The sequence below is a fragment of the Molothrus aeneus genome, chromosome 20, assembly GCF_037042795.1.
Source record: "Molothrus aeneus isolate 106 chromosome 20, BPBGC_Maene_1.0, whole genome shotgun sequence".
Classification (NCBI taxonomy): Eukaryota; Metazoa; Chordata; class Aves; order Passeriformes; family Icteridae; genus Molothrus; species Molothrus aeneus.
Window position 1 is genome coordinate 7,405,238 of NC_089665.1, and position 15,771 is coordinate 7,421,008.

General features: G+C 46.4%; 1 protein-coding gene across 2 annotated transcripts in view; it reads right to left on the reverse strand.

The window, feature by feature from the left end:
- SSH2 (slingshot protein phosphatase 2) overlaps nucleotides 1-15,771 on the reverse strand; it is an 88,296-nt gene that overhangs the window by 43,793 nt on the left and 28,732 nt on the right. Inside the window, exon 2 of one of the 2 annotated variants that reach the window (XM_066563330.1) lies at nucleotides 15,290-15,333. In XM_066563330.1, the coding sequence (XP_066419427.1) occupies nucleotides 15,290-15,333 (44 nt within the window). Of the gene's footprint in view, nucleotides 1-3,847; nucleotides 3,921-15,289; nucleotides 15,334-15,771 lie in introns of those variants that run through there. The other variant, XM_066563329.1, reaches the window with a different exon arrangement.

Below are 15,771 nucleotides of genomic sequence, written 5' to 3' on the forward strand. Positions count from 1 at the left end.
TCCCACCAGAGCGACCCTCAGCTCATAAGGCAACTTCAGTCAAAGCTGACAGTGCTAACTGGAATGACTCTGCTGATCTTCCAGGCTTTTTGCAGCAGTTTCCATGCATCTCCTCCTTGGCTTTTAAATATCATTGACTCTCAGCACAATGGTAAAATACTCACAAAGCTACAGTGCTTTACAATGGCACAGAAGCAATTAAAGATTTCCAATAACATACTGCTCAGAGGATTGGGTCTAATTGCTGAATGGTCAAGGGTTTTGGCAGCAATAACATTGTAAGGAGATAAAAAGGTTGTAAGGCTTCCCATACAAGAAATAAATAAATAAGTAGCTCTCCAAAGAATGGCAAGAGCAGCCACACACCTATCCAAGTTCCTGACTTGGCACCTGGCACAATTCAAGATTAGGTGGTCATGAAATTTCCCACCATAAAGGCCAAGGCCGTGTGACAGAGGAAAATGAAAGGGGTGGGGGAGGACAAAGGGCCAAGCAGGTTACAGCACAGAGGTGGCAACACAATGAGCCTGAATTACCCAGTGCTGTCATTTACTGTACAGTTTGTAATTACTTGCACAGCCTCAGAACTTCCTCTTACACTGTGAAGTGCTGTTTCTTCACACTCTGCACACAGGCTATCACTTAGAAGAAAACTGATTACGGGAGAGAGCAACAGGCTGCTAAGGCAGGTCTGAAAGGACATTTTGTATCTACCTATCACTGAAAATAATTCAGTTTAACTTCTTGGGTTATTTTTTTCCCCCCTACGAGCTCCACCATAAACTCACAATGCTGTGAAGAAAGTGTCTACTCCTGCTCCTTCTTTTTTCTCCCTCAAAGTTTAAAAGACATATAAAAACTGAATTAACATCTTATCATAGAAAATAGACTGGTATGAGGCAAGCACAAGAACCATGGAAAGCAGTGAGCCTGTCTGGGTTTTTAGGTCCATCTGACTCCTGAGTTTTCGAGGATGAAGGAGTAAACAGGACAGGAGTGCTACAACATGTGCTCAGTTGTGCCCAGGGAGGGCTCCCACTGCTGCCTGGCAGAGAGGAAGCCAAGGCAGAGTCAAAAGTATTTAAACACAACAAAAAAGGCTTCAAAATGCCAGAGGGATGTGGGCACAAGGGAGGTGGTCAATCCTCAGGTTCTGAACAAAGGCTGAGCATCCCTCTGCACCTTCCTGCCCCGCTGAACACAGCCTGGTAAGGCTCACACAGGAAGGATGTGGCACAGTGAAAGCAAGAGCTGGGTTTTCTCAAACCCCAGGTGAGTGCCCTGATGGCTGGGTCATCCTGCTTTGTCGCTGAGATAGAGAGGAAAACTGGGTGACAGAGGAATCTGGCATTATCAGAGAAACTTGGAAAAGCCACTGCAGGGACACCAGCAATGAACTGAGTAACTCAAACTTGGCCAGAGGCAAAGGAAGCGACTGCAGGCAGGAAGAACTGATCCATGGCAATTCCTCCAGGTTTCTTGATAAAAACTCTTTGATATTTGTGGACTCTCTGAAGCTTTGCTTTTTTCTTTCTATCTTTCCTATCAGCTGCCTTAGAGTTTTAATAGACCAAAGTAAATTTTGAATCCTACACACAAATAAATTAGTAAATCAGCAGAATTCGCCCTAGGTTCAGTGAGAGTAGCAAGACTTTCTGGAACAAGTTACAACTATAAATTCTGAGCATTTTGATAAACACAAGTCTCCCGGACATTATTTGAATCCTTGTGAACCTGAAATGAATTAGACCCAGACCAGCTGACTACATTACTGACTAAAAGCGTCAACACAAGAGTAATTTCTGCTGATCTCTGAAAGTCAGAGCTGATCAGCCAAATACATCTACTAAAGAATACACTGAAACAGAAGTTTCTGATAATGGTTGGGTCACCAATGCCCTTCCCATTCCACAGAGAACACATTTTTAGCATAGCAAACAACTAAATCTGGATTTTTAGGTCTTACCCATGATGAAATAAGGACATCCAATATTAATCAGCCTTTGTGAAATTTTAATTAGGAGCACAAAGTTTAAATGCTGGCCTTTACTAGGCCAGCCCGAGAGCCACAGCACCATCCTGATTGAGAACACTAGCAAAATATTAATCCAGCACTCAGCCCTCTGAGAACACTTCTGCATGGGCCAAAAGCTCTGTCATTCTCATGCTTATTAATCTTCCCTCACAGGAGGCAAAGGACAGCGTAAGCTCCACTCTGATAACTCCGTTATCTCTCTCCCCAGAAAAGGAAAGGGTGGTCCTTCCAACCAAGTGGCCATTTAACCCACCACGAGGCACTTTGCTGCAGGGATCCGTGCGACATGTGACGGAGGGAGCAGAGACGAGCAGCATTTCCCCTTCCTTCTGATCCCTTTCTGTACAGTCTCCAGCCCCGGGTTAAGTGTTTGAGTAGGGGATAAAACAAACATCTTAAAAGCACTTAAATTGTTACCTGGCTACCTACTCTAGCTCGGTAAATCATTCAGAGCTCTAAGGAAATGTTTCAGCCCACAGTATGTTGGGGTTTTCGCCACAACTCCAGAATTACTGCAACTTCCCAAAGCCCAGGGCACATCCAGTTTGCATCATTGCTTTGGAAGAACAGTTTAGGTACATCTCTGTTAAACCTACATTATCAGCAACCGCAGGGAAAGCCCTGATTGTTTACAGGCAACACTGCGAACGGAAAAAATTACTAATTACAAACATTTTGGGTTGAGTATGAGAGGTTCACAGAGACTTAGCTGAACTGATTACCAACTGCAGCAGCGATTGCTAGCGCTCACAAAAGAAGGCACAGAGTCCGGGGACTCATTTCCATATGAAGCATAAGCAGAGATATCTACTAAAGACTTCCAGCTGCAGTTCTAGCAGGAGCTTCTTGCGACAAGAACGCAGTTCCAGGTGGGACCCAGCACTTTATCTGTAAGCCTTTCATGATGCTTTCAAGAGATAAAACAATCTGTGGGTTTCTTTAAAGAAGTATCAAGCATGGCTAGACCACGGCGACTATCTCTCTGAAGAACGCCTTATCTACCACCCCATAGCTGCCACTTCCCTCCTTAATCCTTCCACGACTTAAACCCCACGACTCAGGCAGTGGCTGTTAATTGTTTATAAATTAAATGATTATTCGTATCTGCATATCAAAGGCGGGGTGGGTGAAGCTGGAGAGATTTTCCATGCGGCTTAGTTGGGACACGGAGGCACTCTGCACTTGAGAGCTGCCCAAGACTGACAGTGCCTAACAACTGGCAGCAGCAGGGCACGTCTCTGCCTTGTGACCCGCAGGTGCTGAGTGTACGGTCTCGGACCGGCTCCTGCGGCTGCGACCTGGGACAGCCCAGCCCCGCAGCCCCCCCCCGCCGCTCTGCGATAACCCGAGATCAGATAAGGGGCCGATCTCTGCTTTGAGCCCAAAACACGGCCAAAGTGTGCGGGCCGGGGGTCTGCAGCCCGCTGTCAGCGCTCAGCCTGCCGGGGAATCCCGCACGGCCCCGAGCTGCTCCCGTGTTACACCGAGAGAAGCGCTCGGATGGGACTCGGAGTGCTCGTAGTGAAAAAAAAAGAATAATCAGGGAAGTGAGCGGAGAGGGAGCAGCAGCTGCCGGGCGCTGCCGGCGCTTATCAGCACTTGCACACTGCGGTGCCGGCCAGGGGAAAGTTTGCCCGGAGGCAATCTGCGGCGGAGCGAACTACGGGGAACGGGACGGACGAGGGGAGAGGGGAGAGGGGAGAGAGGGGACAGCGGAGCGAGCGCAGCGCACGCCCGGGCAGGGGGAGCCGCCGGGAGCCGCGGCAGGCGGAGCGGCACTGGGGAGTCTGGGCGGTGTGTACCGGTACTCACAGCTGGGCGATGGCGCCCTGGGAGATGACGGCGTTGTCGGAGAAGTAGGGGATCATCGCTCCCCGCCGCGGCGGCCGCCCTGCCCCGCGGCATCGGCACCGCCGCTCTGCCCCGCGCCCGCCGCGCCGCCCCCGCCGCGCAGGCGCGGCCCGAGGGCGGGGCCAGGGCAGGACACACCCCCTGCCCCGCCCACACCCGCACGTGGCGGCGCGGGGAAAGGGAGGGGACACGCGGGACCGGGACACGCGGGACAGGGATGGGTCAGGGACACATGGAGCACGGACACGCAGGACTGGGACACATGGAGCAGGGACAGGCGGACGGTCCGCCCCGCTCACGGGCCGGGGTTCACCTGCCGGCTCCCCCGGCGGGCAGCACCGAGGGATGAGGCACAGCACCGCGCGCGGGTGCGCCCAGCTTTTCCTTTCCCATTCCCTTTTCCCCCCGCTCCTTTTTTCTCCCTCAGATCCAGCCAGCGAGGCTGCACGCCCTGCAACAGGGTTTGATGCAGCACATCAAACGATGTTTTGCAAAAGGCAGGCAGCGACAACTCGGGTGCTTAGGAAACGACCTCAATTTCTCTCCTGCAGGAGACGGGGGGAAGAGTTCTTGGCAGTAACTTTCATATGCAGAGACGCGACAACTTGCTTTCTGCCAAAGGAGAAGAGAAGCAGCTGCCTTTCAGTGCTGTTTAATCTTTAGCTCCATCGCCCCTCGAGAAAAGGAAGAAAGGAAGTTATTTAAAACAAAAATCTTGTCGTTTGGCTGCTGGGAGTTACAGTTCGAGGGAAATTTCATACGGTTTTCCACTGGGGAGAGCCGGGGACAGCTCGATCCCACCCTGCCCTGCCCATCCCGGAGCGGCATTCTCCAGCCCTTACACCCAGCGAGCAGCGCGGGCCAACAACCAAGGAGCCTTGGATTGGAAGCAAGCTCAGTTTTGTGTTTCCATAGGAATGCATGACATCCCGGCACAGGGGAACATGATATACCAGTCTTAAGTCATCTGCTATGGGTGGCACATGCCCAGCAAGGAGGCACAAATGAGCTGGCAGGAGAAGATGTGAGTTTAAACACAACTACTTGTTAATGACATCTACTCAAGAGCAAAAAATACCAAGGCATCAACTGCAGAGCTGCTCCTGTGATCTGGCAGCAGAGCTGGAAGCCAAAAGGTTCATCAGCTTTATTTCCAATTATTAACTAAAAGTTTCAGCGAACCAGAGAGAGGTTGAAAAAAACCAACACAGTGTGATGGCAGCTGCTTCAGGTCGTGATAGGAGACTTGACATGATCAAGAAGAGACTTGTCTGAAAGGTCTTGACCATCTCCACTTCAGGGATGGGCAGAGAAAAGGGCAAAGCAGTGGAATTTGGGATTCTGCAAGTTTTGCTAGAGTATTGTTTGGTTGCAATAATTTAAGCAATGTCATCCTATATAGCCAGGAGCGCAGCTCAGTAATGGTGCCTCACAGCTGTAAAGAAAATGCAGTGCCAGCTTGCTGCAATGCCAAAAAAAGTAATTTTGTTAGGCAGAAATGAAGTCAGTTGTGAGAAGCAATGGAAAAATCAGGACTAAGAAATGGAGGGTAACTCAATCCTTCCAGAGGTCAAGAGACTGGCAAGAACCTCATATTCAGTAGTAACACATACCACACATTCACAGACTGAAAAACAAGCCCAGAACTTCTGTTCTATTCTAATTAATAACTTAAGGGCTTTATTCAAGCATTGTAGAAGACTAAATGTACTTAGATACTGTCCAGACACGTCAGATTTCTTACACTTAACTACCATTACAAGGCAAGCTCTTAAAACCTGCTGAAAACAAGTGCAGTGATTAACTACAAGCAGCTACTCATAATATATGGATAATAGATTTGTAAATGAATTAGTCCTGGATTAATACAATCATGCACTGCATCTCCATATGCCAGGGAACCAAGTGATGACAGAAATCACCCATTGTTTTTCTTTTCAAACCTTTAGAGAACAGAAATAGGAAATCCTCAAATAAGTTCGTATCTTGAAATCTGCACTAGTAAAAGATATTTGAACTTGGGTTTGTTGCTATAAAGACTGAAACCCCAGCCTGAAAGTGGCCCTGCTTGCAGGTACATGTTAGTGAGATTAGCATTTCATTTCCCACTGTCCATTTGTGGAGACTCAGAGAATCATTAAGGCTGGAAAAGACCTCCAAGACCAAATCAAATCTTTGACTCATCACCATGTTGTCAACTAGACAACAGCAATAAATGCTGTGTTATTTTCATACTTTGCTTTTAACATCAGACTTAAGGAACAACTCTATTTCTTTGTCAAATTTGCCCCTATGTTTAGACACGAGTAAAAGTTTAGACCCAGTAAACTGAACTCTCAGCATGCAGGAGCAAGGAGCAGGCAGAAAGAAAGGGATGCACGAGATGGAGTTTAGGCAGCGAGTCACAAGCCAGCCAAGAAACTGCTGCTGGCTGGAAGCAGGTGCACTCTGCTGGGACAAATACACAAAGAATTTAAAGTGCACAAAATTGCAGTGATGACAGGTAGCAGCCTAAATCACGGCCGTGCTGCAGCAGAGCATGTGAGCAGAGCCATTAATCACTGCATGACAAGATGTAAATACGCCTGTCTGGGGTCTCAAGTGCTGCCCAGCCCTGTGCACCAAGCGACACTTTGCTGCAGGGCAAAGGGCACTGCTTGTCTGAGCTCTGCTCAGCATTTCCCACTCCCCAGGAGGCCCCAGCACCAGCGGGGCAGGCAGCAAACCCTGCAAGGCACCGTGACACCACAGGCCTGAGGGGCAGCAGGATCCCATTTAACCTTTGAACACCACAGGAACTAATAAACTGGAGTTATATACTGCACGTGAGACACACTGTAAAAACACCCATCCTCAAACCTTTGCTACAATAAGGCAGCAGCTAGAACCAGTTTTGGAAGCACAATGGAAAAAAAAAACCCAAAGAGTGTGAGGGATGTCTGAGCAAACACTTCAGGAGGGGGAAGCAGAGGGAATGCTACCAGAGGTGCCTCTGGAAAGAAGTTTCAGGGGCTGTAAGGAGAACATGCATGCACAAATCTCTCCTATTGACTTGTAGTGTTCAGTCTGGCAGACGAGGCTGACAACATATTGTTTATTCATACAGTCATCATTTTCCCCGGTGGCTGCATTGCAAAACTCCACAATCACAGCAGCCTGCACAGAACCTTCAGCTGTTTCGCCTTCCTGGTGCATTTGAGCAGTTTTTGATCTCACACTGGTCTAACAGAGTAATCCTGTGTCCTGCACAGGACTATCACTTGCTAAAGGGCTGCTCCTAGTCCAGCCCAGGCCCCGGTGCACGGGTCAGGCTTGGCAGTGGCATGCCCAGATCTGACACTTGCAGGAGGCGTGCTCAGAGCTGGACACCCAGTCGTGTCAGTGCACATAGTCCACATGCAAACAGGGCATTCATCAAGCTTCTGTTTCCATCCAAGATCAACAGCTTCAGGCTGAATTGCTGCTTCTTGTCAGACCACACAAAGGTGTGGGTGTCATCGTGTTCCACCCACTCCTATCCCACAGGGGCTTGCTGAGTGTCTGCTCATGTGTTAACATGATTAAATCTGCAGCATGATTGTCTTATTAGGCATCTTCAATTTTTAGTCTACACTAAGGGGGACCTGATGACCTCTTTTCATTTCTTAGTCCACCTACCAATGAGATTGTCTCTGGTCCCCTCAGTTCTCTCTCTTTGAAGAACCCTAATGAACTAAATATCCTGTCATAGTCTAACTCTAGTGGGTGTCAAGGGTTGGGCATTATTAAGCCCATTTGGACTGAAGTCCAGGTACTCTGCAAAAGCAAGGAATGTTCTGTTCCTACAAACATGGAAAGTACTAAGGCTGTAACACTGGTCATGTTCAAGGTAAAGGGGACAGTTGGAGGCTGTCACATAGCAATTTTGCCCTCAATCATTATTATCAGTATCACAGAAAAGACAATGCAGAACCCAGCCCTGAAAACCCAGTGTTTTCAGGGGATTATGAGAAAAAAACTCGTGAAGCTGCTGTGACAAACAAACCTCCCCCTCACCCCCAGCACATCCTCTCCCTGCCGAGCGATGTGCCACGGCCGTGTCTGCTCAGCCACCTTTACTGCACATGTGGAAAGTTTATTCTGTGCTGCTCAACAGCTGTTTCCGGTGATATTTATGAAAAGTCACCGAGTTTTGAAAACAGCACGTCCCTGCCCACAGCCGAGCAGGGGAGTCTTGCACAGGCACCGCTGGGGAGCAGAGGTTGCAAGTTCATTTCCGTGTGCAGAGTTGGGGCCAAGTCCTTTTTTGTTCTCACCGGCAGCTACACTCAGTCTTTGTCCACAAAGGCAGCTGTGTCTGCATCAGCTCTGGTGGGAAAAGGGTCCTAAGGGGTAGCCTTGAAAAATTTGCTGCCACACTGAGCTCTTTGAGGGTCAAGGGACCCGATGACCCTGCATTTTTGGTGGGAAGTCATCCTTTTACTGGGAGGATATGTGGCTTTAAGCACTGAACAGAGTCGACAGATGAGTGTGAGTGGATTAAGGGTCCAAATAGATGATTTATTTGGGAAGAGCCCTAAATTAGTGCAGCAAACGTGTAAATAGGTAGAGACTGACTGGCTGAGAGCAGCACTCATCTCCTACTGCTGCCTCTACACCTCAGAGGAGAAGCTGATCTGTCAGAGGCCTTCTGGATGGTTCTGGCATGGGAGACAAAACCTTCTGCATTCTGCAGTCTAATTTATCAGGAAAATATGAACGATTTCAGAAGCAGCCATCATAAACAAGCCAATGCACGCAGGGCAGAAGGAGATAGAGTACAGCACAGACACAAAGCCGTCCCAGTGATAACAGGCATACCACCCACCAAGGCAGGGCTCACATACACCAGCTGGATTACACACAGCCAGGGGAACTTAACCAAGTAATTATAAAGGAGCCCATATCTAGTTAAAAAACCAAACCAAACAAAAACCAAAAAAGAAAAAAAAGAAAAAAAAAGGCAAGGGGAGGCAGGAACAGGGAAAGCACGCAAAACTGTACTTTAATCCTGAAGAACCAGTCAGAACAGGAAGCCACATTCTAAATTTGGTTATTTAAGCTGTCAAAGAGTATTTCTGTTTCCAGTTCTTGAGCAAAGAAATCAGCCAAGTACAGGGGTAGGGAGATAAGCATCACTGAAAGAACAATCCCCTGCTTTTAAAGCTCTTTGGTCAGCTGCCCATCATGATCGATGATTAGGCTGCCTAGTTGAGAATTCAACACCTATTTTGCAATATTATCAGTTCATTAAACCCTTCCCTCACCAGCCCCACATCCAATCACTGTACAGTTTACTTATCATTAAATCTTCGAGGGTCTGACACGGAGAGGTCAATGCTCAATTACACCTTTTTTTACAGAGCCTGAAGCTAAGATGACTGAAGGGACCCGAGCAGGAAAAGGGACACAAGCAGCAATGTCTGCTCCCAACAAGGAACACCAGTGTAGGTAATGTACTATTTCAATGACCTGTGGAGAAGAAAGATCTAAATCCTCCCAACTGTCAAACCATCCACTCACCCAGTTTTATAAAGGAACGTTTTTCATGCAAAGACACCAAAGAGCTGAACGGCAATGAGTCCAGAAACCCTGGCTCAGATTATCAAAATACATTTAAGTGTCTGAAATCCACGAAATGCTGAAAACTCTGAAGATTCATGTTTAACTTTGAAGTCTTGTGAAGGTGTCTCACCAGGAAAGGGAATTTCAGTTTCTATTCTAAAGGAATAGAAATCCTTTAGCTTAGAGCACCTGGTTGATGCTCAGGAGGAGACAGAAGCACAGATGGAATCCTTAAGGCACCTCCTGGTCAGCCCCTCCTCTGTGACCCTCTGAAGGAGCACAAGTGTGTGGGAGCCGCTGTTCTGGACTCTGGACCCTTTTGGTAGCTGAAGGATCTGACCCACCTTCATTCCTTTTACTTCCCAGCTTGTCCTTGCCCTGTTCCTCATTCTCCTCCGTTCACACGCTTAGAATGACAAATTCAAAACCACTTTTCATATGCATTCAGATTTTGAGCTAGCTCCCTGTGTTTACCTGGTAATTTGGCAGTGCAACGATTACTCTGCTCGATCCTTCAGCCTGAAGATCACACCTGAAATCATCTCACACATTATTGTGATCCACAGGTATGTCATCAGACTGGACTGAACACGTTGCAACCACAAACACAGACCTTGCAGTGAACCAGCCCTGCAGATACCTGTTACTAATCTAATAAACCCAAATTTTACTGCCAGTTCAATACCTTTGCTCACAGTGTGCTGATAAAAGAACTGGTATTCAAAAATGATGGCCACTGTAATGAATCTGGCCCAAAGAACTTTTTCTGGTGGTCAGCAGAGCTGGCAAATGACCAGAACTGTTCTTTATCTCAGCATTACACTCTCCCCAAGCAGCTGTAGTAAATGCCAGAGAGAGGCTGAGCTGTCACTGAAAGGAAAGACAGAAAGATGAATTCAGGAAACACATTCTAAAGATAAGGTTCATACTACAAGAGCTTAGTAATCTCCAGCATGGATAAACACACGTTTTCCTGTACAGCACACACAGAGCCCCATCTTACTCAAGATGGAGTTAACAAACTGTCTTGCACACCCAATAAAGATCCAGCTACTGTTCAAGTACTAACAGAGTAATTGTTTGGCAGCTGCAGCAGCAAGCAGAGGCAGCACAAGGAAGGTTTAGTTGCCAGAACTCTCAGCACACGGCCTTTGGAAGCGTCTCTGGTAACACCAGAGAGGGTTTAAGGATAACCAGGAGGGGCAGGAGCACCAAATGGTGATGACACACATCTCCAAAAGTCACAGCAGTCACAGGATGCTGCAGATCCCCACAGCTCAGTGTGGGGTGTGAATGAGCCTTTGGAAGTGCAGTCAATTCAGTATCACACGATCACCCCCCATTTCTCACAGGGACTAACACATATTGTACAAAAGGTCTCATTTTAAGAATCAAACACCTTGGCTTACAGTTTATTGAGCTGCTGCCCTGCAGAAGAAAGCACACACACCTATTCCACTTACTCTTTGAAAAGCAACTTTTATACTGCTATAAACCATCAGCTCCTGCATCAGACTGTGGTCTTCTGCTCCTAAAACAAAGGTATTTACTCACAGCTTGAGACCTTGAGGCAACTTGGCAAATCAAAGTGTTATCATGGCAATAATCTGATTTGCTTTCCTTCCCAGTTCACTCCTGGAAGGAACTATTTCGACTAAAAAAAAAGCAGACCAGAAGGTAACCATTCTTGTGCTGCAGAAGGTGTGGGGTTTTTTTCTTTTTAAATTATAATTTAACACCACACTCTTGCCTCCACTTGAAGAGGGGAGGACAAACACTTTCTGAGAACATTTTCAGGTAACAAGTTTCAGATTTCAAGCAGGATGTAAGCACTTTCTGTGGCACCTGAAGGGAACGACAGGCTCTTCAGCTTTACCTGAGCAAATGGACTTAGTCTGACCCACTGCCAGCCCATAAAAGTTCAAAGAATACCTCTGAAGTCCCTGGCAGCCTCACTAGGCAATACAGCTCACCCAATTTTATATGCTCAGTTACTGAGCAGCCTCAAATGCTGCATTTCAGCAACCAGAGTGGTTTCAAGGCACACAGAAGTGGTAAAATCATGATGGTGTGGAAATAGAGGCACCATTTAAAACATAAAACCCAAAAAAGCAAGAGGCAGATCCTGACAGCAAATCCAATGCAGCTGCAGCACTGCTCCTGCCCCGGGCCCAGAGATGTCGTTTGTCAGCAAAACAAAGATGCTGAATCCTTGCAACCTTGGCAGAGAGCACACAAAACCTGAATGTCAATACCTCAGCGGGTGTAAACACAACTCACAGCTCAATACGTGTGCGTTTTAGGTAAATTTTAACAACCTCGGGATGCTGCAAAGAGCTCGTTAACATGGATGCTCCATTAAGAGTGGATTCAGTGTGGCAGCAGGGGACAGGAGGGATGTGCAGGCCAGTTTAGCTCCACAGCTTCCAGACAGCCTAATAAAAATGTCAGAACATAGCTATGAAGGTAATAAATGTAATAAATAGATTGCTCAGGACATCTGCTTATGCAGCAGCACTGTCTTGGTTCCACTAGCCAAGAGTGACAGGGACTGGCTTGATCAGGAACTCCAGAGCAAGAGCCTGGATCTGTGTCAGGGCTTTGGGGATCTCACCCATAAACTGCATGAATGGTCACTGCTACAGCTGGACACAGAGCAGGGCTTGGGTGTGAGAAAAAATATTGCAAAAGCCAAGCTGGTTTCACCTATTTGTTCAGCTTCAAGTATTGGCAGCATTAACTTGCTGGGGTTTTTAATAATGGATAGAAATATTTGTAGAAGTCAGATCTATGTTCACTATACCCAAGTACTTTCCTCAGTAGAAAAAAAAAATCATTCCTCTTTGCATCAACACAAAAGAGTTCGACAGGAAATGCCATTTCAAGCACCTTCCAAGGATTACTGCAGAGCCCACAGGAACTCTCTTTCTACACTCTGACAGCTCTTTCCATCTTTTGGACAAAAGTTTAAGCAGATTCTGCTAATTCCCAAAGCAGAAAGCTCCTCAGTCCACGATGGTGCTGTCGAGTGCCGACTTGTCAGGTCATTTGAATGCTCTGTAGAGCAGGTTTATGTTTGAACAGCATTTTCACACAGTTCTTCCTTCTCTGTGAGACTCAGTCCAGGCAATCACAGGGCTCTGTGGTGTTAGATTAAAAAAGCACAGGTCAGCAAACAGACAGATCATTTTGTTTAACTATGGTGATCACTTACAAGTTTAAGCTTCTGTTTGTAATTTATTTCTCTGCCTCTTTGGAGGACATTGTAGTCTGCTGCTCTTCCTAGTCTCTGCTCAACAAACACTGTCCCTCCTGCTGTCCTGCTGCCAGGCTATCCTGCATGTTCCCCTCACCTCAGTATATATCCCATACCTCATCAGGGAGGAAAGATAAACAGCAGAAACCTAACACAAGAAGCTATCTAGATTTTGCTAACCACAGGATTAGCAGTGCTGTTGAGCTGGATCTGAGTGTAACATTTCTGAGACAGCAATCCCCAGGCTCTGCAGAGACCTGGGGACACAGGAATGGAAATGAAGGCTCTACCCAGTGATTGTCAAGACTGAGCACTGCAAAAATCTTCTGACACCAAACAAGTCCATGTGCTTATGCTCAGGTCTTCACTAACTCCCTTGCAAGCATTAACACCTTTGTGCACTAAGATCCTATTTAATAACCTTTGAAAAGTTATTTTATTTATGCAAACACACATTTAGTCCTACCACAGCTGTACTCCTGGCTCCAGTGTCCAGTTTCCAGGATGAGTTTGGACATGCCTGATGCCTGACACGCTGAGGTAGCACAGGAACACATTTTCCATGACCGTAGGAGACAAAAGGTCTCCTCACCAGAAGAATTTTACAAACAGCAAAAAAAAAAAAATCCCACCCCAAACACTGACCACTACCTGGAGCCAGGTCACCTGAATGAAGCCTCAGGAGAACCGGGCCCTGCCCAGGCAGGCAGTGAGCAATGCCAGGCTACTCCACAGCACTACCTGAGTGACACTGCAGCTGGAAACACACTTTTCCTTTTAAGCCAAACTCAGCCTGTAGCCTTTTTACTGCCTGTATTTTTAATAGCTGCTACTTGCTATGTTCTTGTGAAAACTGGGGATTAGATATACTCAGGAACTGTTTATGGACATCTGCTGCTCCTCCACAGCAGGACTCCAGGTTCACTCCTTACCCCATTTGACTCTATTATTTTTATCCTACTGTAATCAAACACATTTAACACCCACCCCCTTGTTTTCCCCCAGAAGGAGTTTGGTTTTAGTTAGCTCTGTGACCCCAGTAACAGGAGTCACAGAGCTCAGATCACCACATCAACAGCAGGTTGTCATTTCCTACCCCAGGAAGTTATTTCAAATATATTAAAAAAAAATGCTCATTTCAGACCTAACCTACAATGGTTGCTAAGTGCCCACAACAATTAAATACCTCCCATCCCTTCCAATACATTATGTATACTGAGATCAAGTCATGAGTTGATCTTGTGACTGCTGGAAGGCCTAGAGTAAAATGAAAAATTGGAGTTTAGCTGAGTTCAATTTGAGCCTTCGGGAATTGCGCTTTCCAGCTTTCCTCTCACTCATGAAAGCTGTAAAATGAAGAAATTCAGCAATTCTTAAATCATCATTTAGGGCTAGAAGACTGAAGTAAACAGGGCAGTCACCTTTCCTGAGCCATAGAATCACAGAACTACAGTGAAATCATGGGAATGTGCAACCAGGACAGCTTTTTCTTTTGCAGATTTATCCAAGTTGGCCCCAAAACACAAAGCCCAGATCTCATTCAAGTATTTTAAATGCTAGATATTATGGCTTCTGTTGCTACCTACTCACACAAACACCATTAAGCAAAGAACTGTAACAGCCAGAGAGCTCATAAAGGGAGAACCATTTCACCTTCACTTCCCCTTTACTCCCTCTGGAGGGAATCTGAAGCCTTTCACAAAATCTGGCTGCAACATTTTAAGCCAAGAAAGTGTTCCTGCCATTGGAGAAGTCACCTGATTATACAATTTTTGCTTTTATTAGGTTCAGCTGAAATAATTTTTTTGATGGCTTAGAGGAAAGGAGATAAAGCTTACAACACCCCAAGAAGTCTCACCCTGCAGACTATACCTACATTGTAAAAATCACCATTACTTGTCACCATTCAATCAGCTGAGTTTCAATGTTTCTTTTTGAACAAATAATATTTACCAAGAAAAGTTCTTCCTGAAGCAACTAAAATCAGCATTTACAAGAGTGAACACCTCTCTGCAAAACAATCCCAATTAAACAAAAAAAACCCTGCAAATTCTCAGTGTCTCCTAATTTTTGAGAATAATTTTGACTACCTGCATCAGCAGCAAATATCCACAAATCCTGAATGTGCTATTTAAGCAGCAGGTGCCTGTATGGATCAGGATCACCCTTGATGGCAACAGGGACTTTTAAACCAGAGAACAAGAGTTTATTAGTCTGGTTATGCCTCTCAGAATACTCTGCTGGTGGACTAAATCCTGAGAAGCAACACAGGACATTGGAGGGAGCTACAGAAACAGCAGTTTGGACAATATATTCACTGACATCTCTGCCAACTGTTCCCCATATTTATTTTTTAGAGTGCAGTCCGACTTTTCCCATTTCCTGCTGCAGCAAACCCTTTACTAGAACCCATTTTTCAGTAAGGCTCATTAAGGATGGTTGTGCAACATCAACAACAGGCAGAAAGTGATGTGTGTTTGCAGGACATGCCAGAGGAACAGCAAGAGCCCCGTGGAACATTCCACAGAGCCAGGCATCCTCCAGGACTCCTGTGGCAATCTTACCTTCTGGGCTGGGACCGGCATTCTTCTTCCCCGCTGTCTGCCTCCTGCATACATAAGGAAAGGAGAAAAAAAACCATTAATATCTTTTAATACATGCAGAAAGCAAAGGCTTGCATTTCACTGGTTTGATTGTGTAAGGCAAGGGGAACTCTCCCTGCTCCTGCATGCAGCTGTCACTAGAGAGGAACTCACTTTCTGCTCAGCTGTCACTTCATGTTCTCTCAAAAGCCTTTAAAAACTCAGTGTTACAGGAGTTTTTGCCCCTGCAGGATTTTGCATGCTTTTGCATGGACTTCCAGTGACCCCTGCCAAATATGGCAGGCCAAGAGCCAAACACATAGTTCACTTCTGGGCAAAAATCTCTGAGTTTTTATTACCTTTATGGAGATCATATTAATTCATAGTCCAGTCAGCAGTCAAGTGTAAAAATCCACAAAACCAGCACGTAATAAACCTGACAAATCAGACGGAGTGAGCACAGA